The 19361-nt window shown below is 39.1% G+C and overlaps 1 protein-coding gene across 2 annotated transcripts in view; it reads right to left on the bottom strand.

Moving 5' to 3' along the window:
- rabgap1l (RAB GTPase activating protein 1-like) overlaps nucleotides 1-19239 on the bottom strand; it is a 129175-nt gene extending 109936 nt beyond the window's left edge. For both annotated transcript variants that reach the window (XR_010929238.1, XM_067596566.1), the window contains exons 1-9: nucleotides 19111-19239; nucleotides 12525-12751; nucleotides 12094-12244; nucleotides 9577-9787; nucleotides 7440-7614; nucleotides 6624-6781; nucleotides 4438-4548; nucleotides 3205-3271; nucleotides 2765-2867 (exon numbers count right to left, since the gene is read on the bottom strand). Coding sequence is in view for 1 of the 2 variants with exons in the window: in XM_067596566.1 (XP_067452667.1) it covers nucleotides 2765-2867; nucleotides 3205-3271; nucleotides 4438-4548; nucleotides 6624-6781; nucleotides 7440-7614; nucleotides 9577-9787; nucleotides 12094-12244; nucleotides 12525-12662 (1114 nt within the window). In the remaining variant the exon portion in view is untranslated. The remainder of the gene's footprint in view (nucleotides 1-2764; nucleotides 2868-3204; nucleotides 3272-4437; nucleotides 4549-6623; nucleotides 6782-7439; nucleotides 7615-9576; nucleotides 9788-12093; nucleotides 12245-12524; nucleotides 12752-19110) is intronic.
- Nucleotides 19240-19361: the final 122 nt, after the last annotated feature.

The following is a 19361-nucleotide window of genomic DNA, read 5'->3' as shown; positions in this document are numbered from 1 at the left end:
TCAGGAACAAATGAAAAACAGCCCTACAGTATTCCACTGTAGCTCCCAGGGCATTCAAAATATAACCAGCTTCTGAAATGTCCACCAGCCAAAAACTGGTATGATAAAACTGGTAAAACTGGTAGGAAGGAACACAACCGCCACTTATGAGGGTGAGGTTACTTTCTATTTTAATACATACAATGGATCCCTAACACAATCCAGCTTTACTATGAATTTAGAAATTTATAAATATAACTGTCTATGTAACATGATGTGGATAAACTGATCCACTGGCTTCTACAGTTTTGTTGGCAGGCAGGAAATTCACACCATGCATCCAGTGGGGATGCCACGCCCCCTAGTGGATAAGGACATAACCATGATGTCTCCAAATTCACAAGTAAAGTATATAAAACAATTTCGTAAGTGAAAATGTTTGTCCCACTAGATGAGCTCTAAAGATTAAACAACTTTTTTTCATAGTGCAGCCGAGGACTGCAAAGAGCCAAAAATGTACTAATCACTCAATGCCTCCATTCTGGGGATAATCTAAATTATAAAGGAGGAATGAACAACGGGAAAAGAGACAGAGGGTCCGGAGAAGTTATTTCACAATGGAAAGATTTTGTTGTTTTGATCAACTTGTGGAGGTACAAAAAGTATCTATTATTAATAACGATTATGTCAAGCACAAACTGCTGGTTGAGAGAAATATTTGGAGGGAAAGGACATGTTTGAAGCTTCAGGTTACAACAAATTTCCAACCAACAGTCCCTTAGAAGTAAAGAGAGCGAGTAGTAGAGTAAAAGAAAGATATGTTATAATAGATGTAGCATTGTAATTTATGTACAGATTATAACAAGAAAGAATACATGAATCCATTTTGGACAAAGAATTTGTAAAGCTGCATTTTTCCAGCCATTTTTCATCAGATATTCACTAGACACCATAATAACAAATTAATATTTCATATGTGCTTTCAAATATAAATTAATATATTAAATAATTATATGAATTTGTGTCACCATTATTGAACAGTATGAAAAACTAGAGCACTGAAACACGATGTACAAACATTAACTTGTTTAAAATCTAATTTTATAATGGGATTTCTCTCTTATCAATAATTTAGACAGAGCTGTGTAGCATAATAACAATCACAGAGTATGTGTATCAACTCTCAAACCACTTCACTCTGCTGCTAAGGATGTGAGAAGATTTACAAGTAGATGCTGTGGATGCGTGTGTGTTTCAGTTAGTCGGTCTTTACACTGCCTGACGTCTCTGAGGTAGACTGCTTTGACAGTCCTGCCATCTACCTTCAAGTCAAACTATCTGAGCCTTCGAGTCAGCAAGTTGCCAAGTTGTCTAATTTGTTAGCTGTAATGGATTCAGTGAGGCAAGCTCTCGGCCTGGACACACTTGGTGTACTACTCTGTGGGATCCAGCCTGAACACATGTTAATACTTCCCCATTAAAGACGATAAAATCCAATCATTTCATCTCAGGTACATCATGATGATTCAGCCACTAGTGTGGTGATTTATTGGTAGACTGTGGCTTCTACACAGTTAACTCCACAGATTACATGAAAGACTAAGTAATTGTAACTGTATGATTGCTTGCAGCCAAGATGTGCTCTGATACGCATCTGTGGCTATTTTTAGTTTAGGCATACTGCAAATCCGCCAGCCCAAAGGTGGGTATACACCATGCACCTGCCACACCTGCGACATGCTTATCTGAGCACTGAGTTCTCAAAAACAGGTAAATGAAAATAATATAATATAGGACAGCATTCCCTGTTATGAACAAACATTTTGGACGACAGCAAGTCTGTTTTATAACCCTAATGAAGCACTACATTATTATTTTATTTTTTTGTGTACCTATTCTTTTATGTTTAAATTCAATTCTGGTTGTAGATCTTAATATTCAGATAACAGTTACGATCAAATCAATAAATTCCTCTTTCTCTTCCATTATATTATGTATTCTTTGCATGTGCAGCAGAATAAATCTACAGTTTCCAGTGTTTAATGTCCTTCAGGTTTTTCATCCAACAGCACATGTATGCAGATGTCACAAAAAAAGCCCTGTTCTCATTTCCATCACCAACCAGTATTAAGAGCAATCATGCAAAATAAAGAGCCATTACGCAGCAAAGTGTATTAAGCTCAAAAACCTGCATAGCTTCAGTATAAGATCTAGATAAGAATAATCCCCAAAAGCTGCTTTTAATTCATTATCTCACACGAGTGAGTATCCGCGGCTCTGTTGTCCCCGCTGCCTGGCACAATGCGTTCACGCTTCAATGTACGAAAACATGCCAAGCTTTGACCAGCTACGGGTCACAAGGCCAGGTACAAGACTGTATGTTACGCTAGATAATGGATGAAAGCAATTATCACATCCAAGCTCCAATGCAAGCACTGCATAATTCCCAGATGTGACCTTGAGCCATGTGCAGTTCCATGTCAAATTGTCAATAACGTATGGAAATAATTCCTACTTCATATGTTTGTGAACAACCAGTGATGATGCACTGTGTCAAGGGACACGAATAACACACATAAATGTAGCTGAACAGAATGCACAAAAGCATCAACTCAATTTATGCAGAGTTGAAAAACTAGTCAAAATTTGCTAGTTTGCTCGCTTTGCTCAGTGACACAGAATCTTTCAATGTTTCAAAGCTACTCTGAATATTGATGACACTGTGGCTGTACAAACCTGTGCTGGACAATATGTACACTTAATGAGGAAAATAACTCGGTCTCACCTTTAGGTGTGTCTTCATTCAGTGGTTGGAAGGCCGCCATGTTGGGATTCCATGTTCCTGTGATCACGTAGGCCTTCCCATCAGAGCTCTTCCCCATCGACTCCTGTGTAGGTATTAATTCATGGCTTATGTTCTTCTTGTAAAAAAAAAAGTTTTACAAAACTGCAATGCACTTTTTGTAAAATGTTTAATATGACTTAAATAAATAGATATAATGATAGTTTGAAACAGGTAGGAAAAGTCTGTTTATTCTTAATCTACAGGTGTATTAACTTCAGATATCCTTACTCAATTCTAAATGACCAATTAAAAAGGTTAGTGGGTCAGTGTAGTGGCTAATTCTCCACATAGTACCACAAATAAAAGACATGTACACCACTCCCAACTATCATGAAATATTGTAATCTGTATCTCAGTGAATCAAACGGAGTTCTACTCACCATGTCTAGGAGATGCATGTCGCTATTGCAAACTTTCTGACCTGGACTCAGCAGCATCCCAAAACACCTATAAAGGGAGACACAGGAGGTACACTCACAAATCAATAATCACCAATTCCACTGCAGCAGAGTGAGTCAATATAGTAGAGAGGTAAAGGGAACTGGAATGTGGAGATCCCTAAACTGACCAAACTAATAAGTACAAAATGTACAGTTAACCCAACTCATATTGAGTTTGCAAAATAAGCATCAAGTATCCTCATTAGTGACATTTCAATAGGATTTATAAGCATGGATAGAAAGAATTTCCGGTAAATTACATTCTTTATAACCAAAGTGACATTCAGTTGCTTAGCGATAATGATAAATGAGAACATAATGTACTTCATGAACACAATACATCATGCAAAACCCATACAGTTCTTAAGAAGAATTAACCATTAAGATACAGGCAATGGCAAGAATTAATATATTAATAAAATAAAGTGTTGTCAAACATTGGCTGAACACCTCAGAAAGGATCAGCTCTAAACACAATAGGGGTTTGCAACTGACACTAAAAATAAAGAATAGGGCAGGTGTCTGTCTCCCTCTGATAGCAATAAGAGGTAAGGGAGTAAGGAAGAAAAGGGGGGAGGGGGGGGATGATGAAGATGACCTAGTTCTTTAGCGCTGCCATGCTGCTAGAGCATATAAGCACATAAAAATGAGGGACTGCAGGAAGTTATTCTTGCTGCCTTCCGTCTGCAGTATTTTCACCACTTAGTTTGTGTACTATTCCTGTGAAAGCAAGCCAGTTCAAACAGTCTGATACTTTCATCTGGAAAGTCATAATATAATTTACCATGATGAAGGCTATAGATTTTGTTTGCTGTCTTCATTCATACCCAGCATGTTTAGAGCAGTGTTTCTGAGCTCTACATCATAACCTTCTTTAATTCGTCCTGGTGAAACAGCGGCCCTAAAAACTCTGGTGGTACAACACCAAGATAGTTGAAAAGGAAAACCTTTTCAAATTGTATTCAGTTCAGCCTTTCTCCTGAAAAAGGTGAGAAACACAGTAAAGCACCTGTGATGATATGTTGCAACAAAGACATCCAAGTGGAAGGTCACCAGGGCCGCGTCGTGCATCATCTCTTTTTACAGTGATACTAGAGAGGAAAACAAAGTGTCTTTCTGCGTTAATACCTACCAGGTGAATCTGAAACACACACCTGAGCCTGATAACCTCACCTCTCAATGCCCAGCTCCTTGTTGCAGATCTGCTGAACTGAAACCACGACCTTCTTCTGGACACTCTGCCGTAGCTTGAAGTAGAACTTATCTCTGTCCTTAGGGACTGGACTGTGGAGAGGAAGAAAGACGGGGGGCATTACATATAAACCTAGAGATTTGTCTGCATTTTCATTTTGTGCATCATTGCACTGTAATATGGGTTGATGTGATGACAAGTGTATATTTAAATCCCCTTGTTTTGTTCTCTTGAAAAAGATATTCCTTACCTTAGCATGACTAACCAAGTTAAACACGCAATAGGAAATGTCTTCACTCAAGTCCTCCCCTGAGTGTATTATATATTACAGCATACTTTCTGCTGCTTTCTGCTATTGAGCCTTTTTTTTTTTCAGAGAACAGATAACATTAAGAAAATGTAAATCCATCTCTAAAACTGTTGATATTATGGGTTGTGAAAATGGAAAAATTATATTAGTGTGCAAATAAGGTTTACTGTCTTTACAGATAAACAATAATAGACAGCTACAGTAATATTGCAGCAACACATTGGAGTTTGGTTGCATATACCACTGAAGGCCTATTTTAACCACACAAGTGCAACCACAAGCACAGCGTGGTAGGTCTTGGGCGCACGGACTGTGTGGGCGTCGCCATGCTAACCTGCTATTTTGGTTCATGTATGTGCAGCAGCACAAAGTGCAAAAGGGCTGGATTTCAGCAAACAGTCACAGAGTTCAGTAATTAATGTTACACGAGAACATTTGCACTGCAATGTGTTTCAAGAATCAAACATAAGATTTCTTTTGCTAAAAAGAAAGTTGGAAAAGAGGCTATGATGAGCTCTGGTTACTGTACATCTCCCACATGAAAAGGCAGAATATCAAGTTATAACCGACCAGTCTGATATGTGTAGAGGTGTGTATGATTATTTTGTAGCAGCCTGGTGTTGTTCTTTGCAATTCAATGACGGTAAACACAGTGAACGACCGTGCGTAATGGCACTGCGCTCTGGTGCTACACTTGCAGATTTATCAGCATATCTTTCCTGCTGCCTTCAGATGCTGCAGGGATTTAATGAACTGAAGGAGAAGCTTCTCATATAGTACAAAGCAGCTGTGGATAACAGATACTGTAAGAATTACCCACCTTCATTTATAGATAAATACCGACTGATTTACTGACTTTCCTGCTTTAACCACATTAAATGTTATTTTCTGTGCCGATTTTGGTCGGAGTGTTTAATTGAAATTATTTGTATTTCAAGCATTAATCTGTTATTGCAGGATGTTTGCAACAAGTATTTAGTTTGCTCTTGTTGATAAAATCACCAAAGTGGCAGCATGTTGCGTCAGAAACAGACGGGGTTCTAAATACAGCAACTGGCTTTGCACTGCTTCATTTGGTTGTTGTGCTGGACATTGCACCTCCAGGAAATTAGGGTCCAGTATCTTCCTTGGTGTGCTTATTAGAAGACAGATCTGTCCTACCACCAGGTATGTCCGAAGAAGAATTTGAACTTGCACTGGCAGGCTTTATTGGTGTGGTGCTAAAGGATTGTTCTCTGCCAATTGAAAAGTCAGACAAAGTCCGATTTTGCTTTGAATGGTTAAAATTAAATGACAGACATTGCCTCTTTTGAATCTCTAACAATAATGACTAATAATAACAAAGGGAAGTTTCATGAAGTTTGATCTCATTTAATAGCTTCTTCTATGAGCTCAGAGTTGTTCTGTCTTGTTCTTCATGGATTTACTGTAATACGGGTCTTGTGCTGCATTTAAAGTGGAAACCTATTGAAAAAAAGTATTGCAGCTGCACATTCAACCTTTCCAACTACAAACAGATCTGTGATACCAACTGTCCCAAGCAGATAAGAAACAGACACAGTCCATGTGTTTATGTGTGTGTATAATTTGCATGTATTACAGGGCTCTGCTAACAAAATGGAATGATGGTGCGGCCGTACCACTGAACTACACTGTAGCACTATTATTCCGTTTCCATAACAAGGTGCTAAATACATATTGTTATGTAATTTTCTCATATAATATAAAAAATGGTACCTAATTTTAAATGAATAGGAACATTGTACTATTTAAAGAACTTTGGGGGGACATCTGTAGCATTGAATTCAGGCTTGTGTCTACCTTCTTAAGTACTATTTGTATGTGTGGACTAAGTACCCGTAGTTGCCCTTGCCATCCTCCTCCTTGACCTCCAGTGACACAGTGAAGGTGTAGAGATTGCCGTCAGGTGGACTGGACAGCGCCGTGTCCCTGATGTCTGCTGGCCGTGAGGAACGCCGAAAGGCTGTAGAGAAACTGTACAAGATGCGACTGACCTGGAGGGAAAAGGAACAGAAAATTTTTTTTTTTTTTTTAAAATACTTTGTCATTGGAGAGCAAACACAAGAAAATGAATAGAAAGTAGCAAATGGAAATTAGTAAATAGAATCAATATAAGCAAATAAAAATAGAACATGGACATCAAAGGATACTGTACTAATAAAGAAAAGAGTGGGATAGACTGGAAAATATTGGAAAAAATACAAAAGACAACAACAGTGCCCTCAGTTGGTTTTCCTGTGTCACTACTAATATAGTAGGACTGCAATACACCTCTGTCTGCAACAGTATACAGGTACATGTACTGTATACAGTACATAAAAAGAATAAATGTCTGTTCTCTAAGTTATGATGGAAGATATGGGTATTTATGGTAGTCCAGATTCAGATCCAGTCATCAGCTTGACAATTCTGCCGTTTAAGAAAAAAAATACACAAAAAATAGTTTAACTACACAACATAAAGTGAAGCATGTTACAACACTGAACAGCCAGTCATCCGAAGTGGTTCTGGTTCAAACACTCTGACCTAAAAAGATTTGTTATCAAAATAAGTGCCACTGTCACTCCCTTTGCACATAACAGGATGAAATGCTTCATGAAGGAATGAAAACTGTGTTTAGCTGCGATGTCTAATACTGCCTGTGTAACTCACAGCCTCTTTGATGTGGCAGGAGAAGACGTGAATCTGGAAGTCCTCAGAGCTCCGGTAACTCTCGGTAAAGGAGAAACAGTCGCTTTCCACAGAACCCTCCCGTCCACGAGCACAGAACAACACCTTGTAAATGGGGAAGGAGGCGATCTCTGTGCCTGAGGCCTGGTCCACGATCCTGGGGAGAGTTACAGTTAACGGTTAAAAATAACAAATATATGGCCTGAAGATCAGCTGACCTGTTATATTTCATTGCCAATAATCAATTTTGCCATTTATTAGCAAGTTTTAGCATGTTGCTTTTCTAGATCTCTTTATATAGACCTTCATAAGGTTTAACCTGCTCCTCGTATATAAATTTGAGACCTGAGAGAAACTTTATGCTCTTGTGTGTAAACATTAAATTGGTATCAGATATTGTTTTATAACTTAAGGTTCAACATAAGTTCTGTACAGTAATAGTCAACTCTATAAATGACATTTAAACTTTGTATTCATCCAAGTTTCCTCTTCGGTTAAGAGGTAAGTCTCCCACATCACTGACAGTTCGCGGTACAGATACTGCATGAATCTACACCAAACATTTTGAAAGTGGTAAAAAAGTCATGTCTCATTTCCTCTTTGCTGTATGTAAACATTTCATGTTCCCTTTTCATTTCATGACTCAGGATGATAATCAAGATTGTCGAGAAGTCTTACTCCTCCTCCTATTTATGTCACATCCACTTGATGTGCAATTTCACTTCTTTTGCTGGCTTGCAGGCATTAGGGGTAGTGGGCACTTTTAACATGCACATAAATTATGATTATATAGTATAGAACAAAACTGAGAACACCCCTGGTCGATATCACTAAAATGTTAAGTTATTACAAATCCTTTCCATTTAATACAATGGTATTTGTTTTTAGACAATACTCAAGAAGAATTAAGCCAATTCACTTGAAGGATCTCCCACCTCCATGTTTCACAGTCAACACTATGTAGTCACTGTAGTCCTGGCCAGGTCCACACCAAACATGCTAGACCCCATCTGATCCAAACAAATTTATTTTGGTTTCATCTGACCAAAGAATGTGCCGATATTCATGTGCTTCTTTTCATGTTATTTGGTAAAGTTTAATCTTGCAGTTTTGTGCTGTTTTGTAAGCAATGGTTTTCTTTTTGGACGTCGTCCATAGAGGTTGACTTCATGCAATGTCTGAGCAGTCACTGAAACACCAGTTTCCACAGATAATCCTTGTGCCAAGTCAGAAGCACTTGCCCGTCTGTTTTTCAATGCAAGGTTGTGTGAATAGCAAATTGTGCGTGCCGTCCTTTTTCAAGGACGGCCACTGCACCTTCTGTTATTGGTAGCTTGATCAGGTCTCCCTGTACCTCCTAACCATTGCTGTGTTTTAGTTTCTGTTCAGTAGCCTACCGTTGATCTTGTTCTCACATTCTGTTTTCTGACTTGTTCAGGCTATTCCTCACCATGTGGAGCCATGTTGTGTTGAACACAACCCAGGCCAAAACTGAGGAAGTTGTGGTTGTCACAGGTTCTTTTATAACCTTGTTTAGGCAGTTAGTCTTAATTGGATGTCCATAACCATTTTTGTTTCAGTGGTCACAGGTGTACTCACTTTTCTTGCACTGAGGTTGTACTTTGAGGCCCATATTTTAAATGTAGTCTATCTAACCTGTTTTTAATTACAAATAAGATCAAATATCCAATACTTCACCCTAAAATACTACAATTATTGCAAGATGATACAATTTTGAATCATTTAACATTTTAGTGATATTGCACAGGGGTGTACTCAGTTTTGTAATATACTGCATGTAACCAGTTTTGCTCGGTTGATCTCCTAGACTGTACATGATAGAACCTGTGATCTGTGGTGTGTCAAAGATCTGTGTTACCAAACACAAAGCGATGCAGTAGTCAGGTTCAGTGTCTTTATAGACATGTCCTGTGATTACCTTTGCTTAAGATTTTTAACTACCAAACTGCAGTTTAAATAATCTGTAAAACAACTGTTTCTTAACAAACAAATTTACTTTCCTTTTATTACAGACGATTCTATTTGAACCAAATCTCAATTTCTCTCTCTCCGTCTCTCACAGTCACACACATAGTCTCTGTCTTAATGCATGGCTTACCTGACAGAGCCATCTGGTCCACATGGGACATGCAGGGTGATGGGGATGGGGATCGCACTCTCAGCTCGCAGGGTGGCCATCGCCCTCTGTGCCTCTCCTTCATTGCGTGGGGCTTTGACCCAGGTACAACCCAGGTAGGACAGCTTGTTGAACTGGACGCTGTCTTCTTCCAGGACAGTGGGGCTGGATGGTGTCGGACATGCTGATGCCTCTGTGGACAGACAGAAAGTTTGTGAGAGGTTGTATTGTACTGATGTTTTTCTAAAAAACTGAAACCTGTTATTGGGGTTTCTGTCCAGACTCAAAGCTAAATGGAAGTCTACTTCTCGACTGGTTACTAAAATTTTAACAAAGATAAAATAATAATAGTTTATCAGCATTCAAAAACAACATATCTCATGAGTCTGGCATGTTATTAAAGCGTCATGAGAACTGGGAGCATGTCAGCATTTTGCCGAATTTCCTGGACTTTCACATCCTGTAGCCTGACAGCTTCAGACTGGTGCATTTAAGAAGAGTGAGAGACAAAGACAAAGACAAAAACACAAAAACACAACAGATTAGAAGTAAAGATGAAGAGAAGATGACAGCGAATGACACGGGAAGTTATGGGTTCTTCTTTAAAATTACCTTTGACCTGGAACTTTCACACTTGGCAAACAGGAAGCAGAACAATGAGAGCAGCAGCTGGACTTCCACCGTTGACTGCCTTTAGTTCTACACCACATTAACCATTTCCTCTTAGTTCAGTCAGCAGTAACGCAGCACCAAACATTGGCACCACTGAAGATGTGAAGTTAACGACGAGTCAATAAATAAAAACGAATGTTCGAAATGTAAAACCTGTTCTGTCTGGAATTTAAAATACTATTTTATGTGGTTAAACAAAGTTTGTCTATGCAAAATAAGTTTGTAGCAACTGACCATCCAAAGGAACTTCCATTTAGAATTAATGGTCATTATCATTGTCATGTATGAAACAACTCTGTTTAGTTATTAAAAAGGCAGAAGTGAAATTAAAATGTAGTTTCCAATGTTGATCTGGTTTGTTTTCCTACATTCAGCAGCTGCCAGAATAACCAGACCTGTTATACATCACATACAGTATATTTCTAAATAATTATATAGTGCTATGCAAAAGTTTGAACACATCTTGATTTTTTTACAGTTTGATGTGCTACAAACTCCACTGTTAACAATGTTGCTAACTCCACTATTTGACTGGGGGAAGAGACAAAAATGCACTTCCTTCCTTTGTGACACATGGTCTCCCAAGCAGTTACATTTCACCTGAAAGTGAGGAGCTTCATCTGAACAGCATAACACACATCTACATCATCCTCCACTGACTTCACCCGAAAATGCATAGAGAAAGAGGTACTTATCAGTTTCTACTCTGGTCTCCAAATGAAACTGGTTTTAAATCACACCGCAGACAAAGGGGTACAAGATATTTTAAACTCATTTCTAAACCAAAACCAGGGCTGAACAAAGATGGAAATGAAACCAAAAAACATAAGGACAGTCAAAATGCTACCTCAAAGTTTGCCAGGAGAGAATCAAATCACAAAAAATGTCTCATTCCAATACACAATTAACATGTGGTTGGTCAAGTGACTCCATAGATCCCAGATAATCAATATAATTGCAATGCACAATGGATGCAGTTTCAATAATAAAATGTTCTGGTGGGATTTGAACCTATAACTCGACCTGCACTGAGCTGCACAGAGCGCTGTATCTACCACTGTGTTGGTTGTTTGTGCACTCATGTCTGCTGAGCTGTCTGGGCTAGCCTGTCCTTACTGATACACAGAGCAGTTAAGTCAATGTCAGAGTTCAGATACCAGCCTTGCTAATCTGATTTTGGTATGTCGAAGGCATGCACACAGCTAAATCTTTTCAGGGCGTTCAGCTCTGTTTTAAACATTATTAATGCAAAGATGCACTTTGGGTTTTTTTTTTCCACACTCTAACATTAAATTCCAGTGAAAATGAAAAGTGAAGATTTATACATACTTATACATCTCTGAAACCTATATCCCATAATAACTTTAACAGAGAAAGGATAATGAAAGATTTTTGTTTCCAGACATTTTTCCATCATGGCCTCAGCCTTTAAGTCTTGCTTGAACTGATCCATCATGTCATCCATTTATTGCGACTCATTATCCCACATCCTAGATGATATACATCCAAACTCACTAAAATATGACAATTTAGATATACTTACTGTCAGAGTGACATTGGTCAGTTGTGATTATTATTACATTACAGTAAAAGTAGGATTAGGGATATTTTCAACTGCAGTGTGTACAGTGCCAAACAATAAAACTCTAAAAACTAAAAAGAAAAAACTAAAAACTATGGATTTTACTATCTTGAAGTAATACTGATGCACTAAGTATTATCCACTTGACATCCCAGTTGTGATGTATGGTTGGGTGAATGGAAGAACTGCTGCCTGCAAGTAGACACAATAACTGTAAATGGACCTGAGAGATCCAGAGTGTATACCTGGAGGTGGAGGCTCCACGACTTGGCTCTCTGGGTCCTTGTGCTTCTCCATCTTTTCCACGCTGCTCTTCTCCACCTTCACTTCATCATCATCATCATCCAACACTTCCTCCATTGCTTTCTCCAACTGCTCACTCCCGTTCCAAGACATCTGATGGAGAGAGGAAAAGACAAAAACGTTGAGGAAGGGGGCAAAGAGAAACAAAGAAAGGTAAAAATAGAGTGAGGAAAAGGATTCCTATAGATACAGAAGAAGAGAGAACGGAGCTTCTTGGACTGAGTAAATACTTTAGCTAAACTAATTACAGAAGAGAGAAAAAAGCCTCGTCCTTCACCTTGTTTCACTTGCTGTCAAATCCTATGTGGGCATGAATATTATATGTTATATTGTTCAAATCGGATGTAAAAGTCTGTTGCTGTGTGGTTCTGACCTTGAGTCTTGGTTTGCCCTCAGAGCCTTGTGGTGACCCAGCGGCGCTAGACTGTACCAGAACAAACTCCTCACTGGTGACGGTGGCCACGGACTCTGTAGAGCTGCTGACTTTGCCCAGTGAGGAGCTGTCATCCATGGTTGGCTGGTTTACTCAGGGTTGGCTGGGGAGACCAGGATTAAAGCTCTCCCCTTCCCTCTCCTGTCCACCCAGCTCTGTAGTACAGCCTGCATACACAACAAAGGGGATGGCATTAGATTGTGCAGATGTTTTCCGGTATGTTGGTGTACATTTAAAGCACCACACTGTAAAGACAGAACTGCTTTAAGAGACATTTCCATGACAGATTAGGGAGTCTGTAAAAATTCTTCTCCGTAATAATAGTCAGTTGTAGAATTACTTGATTATTGAAGTCGTAGACAGTGCTTTCTATACACTTAGATATCAGCTTAGGACCTGAGATGTTTTTCCTATTAAATAAATAAATAAATCCGCCTTTATTACGCCACATTGTACAGCAACATCAAACCACAACACACCCTACTACCAAACACCAACACACCAAAGACGTGCCAGACACCAGCCAAACAACTTCCTGATTTGGTTTTGTAGGCCACATTTTTATACGTAACAAGTCTGGGCCAATACTTGTTCAATCACCGAACAAACCACCTTTGATTTCATTATACCAGCCAAGAAGTAAGAACAATTTGTAAACCCAACCAGAAATCTTCTGTTGCACAACTCCTAGAAATGTTGTCAGTGCTTGAGAGTGTGATTAAGTGTCATTGAGATCACTCAGGCATTTGCCAGTTGCATGTCACAGTCTCTAACAGGTTCAAGCTGGCAACTAAATGTGGTCAGTGAACTTCCCTTCGTTGCAGATGTGGATGGCTCTATTTGCAACATTATTGCTAATGCTTTACCTGATAAGTCATCCATAATTGAGTGTGTGTGCGTGTGTGACAGGTCTGTATGGGCTATGAAGCCAATAGACTCTTATGAATGTCCGTAAGAGTAAACACGTATTTGGTTTGATATCGTGCCTTGTTTTTATGGTAATGAAGACATTAACTTAACTTCTGTTTCAACATCAACAAAGCAGCACTGGCCATGAGAACAAAAACAGTAGTGGTATGACACCGCAGCATAAAAAGACAAACACCAAGCAGAAGTTTGTCTGCATCAGACCATTGTCTCTACATGTTACATCTAGCTGGCTCATTCATTTTGCCATGAGCTGGACTACACCACAAACAAACATGTCTTCATTCTAAGCTAGTTGATACCTGGCTATAAGCACGTAAGCAAGAATATTTTTAACATATGAATAAGAAGGGTTTTTTTTAACAGCTTTAAAACACTGTTTAACTAAAGATAGAGAACTGGTAGCTATATTAATCAGTGATCAGAAACAAGTGAAGCCTGGCAGACCTACTGCTTTCAGCTTTCACAAACCATAAATACTTCCCTCTAAGCACATTTACAAATGTACTGTAACTACAGTGAATATAGTATTGAGATGGTGTAGCAATATGTCAAAGTGTACCCATATGTAACACAAATACACCCACAGTGCACCCACTTCTATTTCTTTTATACATTTATTCAATTTGAATTAATTTAGTGTGTTCTATTTCATTAAAAGATGTCAAATATCTGCCTACCTTGCTCTTTTCAGAGTGCTACTTATCTTCAAAAAGTTGTTACCCAAAACCAGGTATTGCAAAAGGGAAGAGAGTTATCTTATAATCAGTATTGTCTTACATTTAGGACAATACATTAAACACAGTGCATTATGCATGAATACTGTACAGTCCTAGCAGCAAACAAACAGCTCTTGAGTCGGCAGCGTTTATGATGAGACTGTGGAGGAGCACCCATAAAAATACCCGCATGGTTTGAGAACAAATGCATAAGGGAGGCATTCATTCACACACAGGGACGTGATTACATGCATGCAAACGGCATTCATACAGTCTTAACCCAGGCAAATTATATTCACACAAACACATGTGCACATGGACATACATGAGGAAAGCAACAGATTCACGTGGTCCAATCACACTTATTCAATTACACAGATCAGCGTGATGCAGACAAGCAACACTCCCACTGATTCACTTAAACAAGGAATTGCAAGGAGAGAGAACCCAGATCAAAAACACAGATACTGACAGAGAATGCTGGGAAACTAATGTAATGTAGAACAAAAGTCTGCCATCGGTTCTGTTGGAGCTCCTTGTCTCTCCTTGTTGAGTCAGACTGGACGTGAAGCATGTGGTAAACACACTCCAGCCAAACTGGACTGGCTATTAATCATAGTCACTTAATGTTGACTGTGCAAGTACAGTACAGAACATCCTATAATCTCCCTCTTTCTCTTTCGCTCTCTCACACACACAAACAGAGTATTTTGTGTAAGAGATAGGTAAACTACAGCTGCACCTGCTAAACTATTTTTTTTTTTACCAGCAACAAGAAAGAAAACAAACAAAGACCAAACATGGCTTTTCAAATGTTATCATGTCCAAACTATTGCCATAAAATGTGGTAGGTGACTCTGATTTATCCATTAAAGACAAATTTTACTTTATGATGTGGTCATTTCATTTCACTGTAATTACATACATACAACAGTTTTTAAAGATTAAACTGTTTCTAGCTATGGATGCTCTTGCTGTCGTGTAGTCGGACAATCTCTTCCTCTTTGGCTGCAACTCAACTGTAAACATGGTAGCAAATTTGCACCCAGTCATTAAAAGCCTGCTCCTCCAGTATGGTCCCAGTTGGCAGCCTAGCTACCCAACCACTGCCTGCATGGAAACTGTGACTGGCCGGTGGTGTAGACAGTGCCGCACAACACCCAGAGACACTGGGCTAACCAGCCACATTACGTCTGTAAGGGTGTGTGTGTGTCTACAGGCTGAGTTGCCCTGCTGTTTTGTTACGGATACAACAGTGTCAACAGACACAATGAACACTGTAAAGCTTGTCAAGCATACTAAAATGCTGAAGATTTGATGGTTCCAGGTTTTTAAATGTGAGAATTTGCTGCTTATCTTGGTCTTAAATTATAGTTAACTGAATATTTTTGGGTTCTGGGCTGTAATCCAGACAAAATAATATATTTGAAGAAGTCACATTGTGTTCTAAGATATTATAATAGACATTTTTCACTGTTTTGTGATGTTTTATAGGCAATTAATCTATTAAATCGAGAAAATAATCAGAAGATGAATCGATTTTAAAAATAATCATTAGTTGCAGATCTAAAAGCTTGTTATGACAGAACTCTAAACTTTATGGACCTGGACACCACATAGGAGGAATAACATAAGGACAACAAAGGAAGAACAAAACCCAATCTGTAATCAAATTCTATGATATAAGTTTTATATATATATATGTATATTTATGTATGTATGTATGTACGTCCCTGTATTCAAGATGAATGAGTGAAAACAAACCTTTGACATTTCACAGGAGGGCTGGGTGATAAGGCAAACTGTTCCTATTGGCCACCATTCCCTCAACCAAAGACAGGCATCAATTTGGCCTTGTGTTTCTTCTGGTTGACTATAATGATGACAACAAGTCAACCTGCTTTATGACACTAAGAACACAGCTAAGGCTGCCCAACCTGCTGACGGCAGCTTTCTTGTGTCAATTCAAAAAGATAATAAATGGGACACAAGCACACTGAACAGACTTGTCACTGCAACATAGCAAACCTGTTCAATGGGTATTGATGCAATAACACTGTTAGGGTTAGGCAGTGTCTAACTTCACTAACTTTTTGAGACAATGTCAATTTAAAAAGCATAATCAATGTGCAGTCTTTGGTCTTTGCCTGTTCTCAGATTTTGTCCCTGCTGGCCACTGTACTCTCTGACTGTGAGGCAATCAAATCATAGTTTATCAAACGGGCTAATAATTAATGGCAATCACTACACTGGTGTCTAGATGACTAGAAAACCCCTCTATTCAGAAGCATCCATCACACATCATGTTACAAGCAACCTCAGCCAGCTCTAACATGTGCACCAGACTGAGCCAGGTGATTCCACGCAGCCCCGCTGATTCACTGGAACTGAAACCGGCTCCGAGGCTTATTGGTGAACACAAAAAGGTGTTTGCCTTCTAGGGATACCTAATACCAGCCATTTAATCACGTCCCATTTGGTCCAACGCCACAGTCCTCCAGGTTATTTTCATCATCAAGTACACGGTATCATCTGTTTTGTCTGTTTATGGTAGTTTCATTTAAATACCTACATGAATAGTGCACTGTTTCAACTTGAAGTACACTGTTGTGACAACCTGTTGCAACAACATTACACTGCATACAACAAGACTAGGCGGAGATCATGCAGGTCAGTGAATCAGATGGATAAATTAGAAATATGAGCCAAAAAAGTCCTGATATACTGGTTAGTTTTCTAGCTGGCTGTGTAATGCTACTTCTTAATGACAAAGAAGTACCTCTCCATCAAGACACACGACAGAAGGCTTAATACAACCACAATCTATTGTGGGTCAACCACGCATACAGAACTTTTTAGCTATTAAACTATTACCTGTGTTTCTCTGTGTCATTCAACACTGCCAAGACAGGTGAGGGAAACTATTCATTTTATCATTAGTTCATCAGCTACTTTACATTTCAAATATGATCAAACATATGGTTAGTTATGATTTTGGATTGTAGGTATTATCATATCTTGCTCTTGTAAACAATGTGTCTCTTCCTAATATTAAAAGCTGAGTTTAAATACTGTGAGTCATATCATGTCGATCACTTCCTAAAAGCACCAAGTGTCATCCCCAAAATATTGTCACACATAATCCATTTCAAGGTCAAACATATTGTGATATTTTTTGCTTATATTATTCTGGTTTGTGAATTTTAAGTGTCAAGTCTCCCCTTCAGTTGATCGACAAAGACACAGGCTGTAGTGATGATTCTGGAGCTGATCCACAGAAAAAGAGGAACAAATGCTGTGACACTATGACAACAGCTGCAGGGATGTTACTGAGCTATAAGAACATTTTCCACTTTACAACTGCAAGCCCTCAAATGAAATAAAACTCAATTTGATAGAATATCTCTAACAAAAGCTCCATGAGCCCATTGACACAGTCACTAACACAGTGTACAAGTAAATGGACCAATTCCAAAAAAAGTGTCACCTGATGACATCATTAATTCAAGTGATGATGCTCTGATTTCCAGGCGAGGAGACAGTTGTCAGTGTTTGTAAATGCTGGTTTGAATGTCTAAAACTCCATTAAATCTGTGTTGGGGCACACTGACGAGGGCTGGACTTGATATTCAGGTCCTCACTTTCTTTTACAGGTGTGTGGTGGAGAGCATCCTCACATCCAGCATCACAGTGTGGTATGGCAACTGCTCCGCTGCCAGTAGACAAGCACTGCAGCAGGTGGTACTGCCTGTGCAGAAGATTATCAGGAACAGTCTGCCTGCCATCAGTGACATTTACAGCAGCAGGTGCTGCTCCATCAGACTAAGGAACAGTTTTTTTTTCCCTGAGGCAGTGAGGCTGATAAACTCTGCCTCTGTAACACTTCTCCCAGCTTCAAATTCCCCCCAAACAAAATGAACATTGCAGTCACTTTAAATATACTGTCACTTTACTATATGACTACTGCTTACACTGCTGTGTAGTATCCTGTGTCCTGCCTACACTCAGCCTTCTTACTACTGCTGCTATGACTTTCATACTTTAGTACTTTTTTTAAGCTGTAACTTATACTTTTAATTACTATAATATTCATTATTATTTTTCAGTCTTTATTCTGTACTTGTGCAATTTTAACGTGTGTTGTTTCTTGTTTGTTTTTTATATCTTATTGCACAAGCACCTGAGAAATCTTCCTTTACGTTCACATGAGTCGGAATGACAATAAAAACCTTGAAATCTTTCTCCATTAATTCATGCTGTGTGATATTATTGCAGCTCTCACTGGAGGCCTGGACCAGATTTCACAGTCTATCACAGCATCAGCAGCAGGCTAGTTTTATCCCTTGAAGCAGCTGTTTAACGGCCATTTACTGGATTAACTGAATTAGGACACATATTATGTAAGAAATGCCTTTTCGAGCTGGTCATATATACACAACTGGGCAGGTCTGTAAAGGAAACGAGTGCAGCTAATGAAGACACATAATTCACACACACATAGGGAGAGACAAGCAAGGCAAAATTAGCTAGCGCCAAGCTAACTTATCCCTATAGTCACCAGGCTTTTCCTCTCACCGCGACCACAATAAGGCTGACCTGTGGACAAGCAGCTAGCTGTAAACAGGTGAGTGCAGGCTAAACAGGAAGTACCTACGAGTGCCAGGCTAGACCTCAGGGCTAAAGCTAACCAGCTCGAAGTCCAAAACAGTTGGACCACTATTTGACTGTTTGGAGGAGCGACCTCACACAGCAACACCCCGTCCGCCTCCGGAGGAAAATGACAAGAAAGAAAAAGGGAAAAACAACACCTCTGTTTGCGCTGCGTGTACGCGAGGCACTGAAATGAACACAGTAGTTGATAAAACAAGCTGTCAACTTACTTGTTTAAAGCGATGTAGAGTTGCTTGCTAGCTGTCAGAAGAGTTGCAGCGAAGATCGTATGTGTTTAAGAAGATGAATCACTCGGTACTTTAGTGACACGCTTTCCGGTGTGGAATGTTAGCGTAATGTCACGCATGCGCGGTCCTCCTGCAAGTTAGTCCAGTTTACACATTTACATTCACTCAACAGTCATTTCTATTGAGCATTTCTATTAGCATATTATTATAGTATATACGTATAGCTATAAAGG

Source organism: Thunnus thynnus, chromosome 8 (assembly GCF_963924715.1).
Source record: "Thunnus thynnus chromosome 8, fThuThy2.1, whole genome shotgun sequence".
In the NCBI taxonomy this organism is placed as follows: Eukaryota; Metazoa; Chordata; class Actinopteri; order Scombriformes; family Scombridae; genus Thunnus; species Thunnus thynnus.
This window is presented reverse-complemented; position numbering and strand designations above follow the sequence as displayed.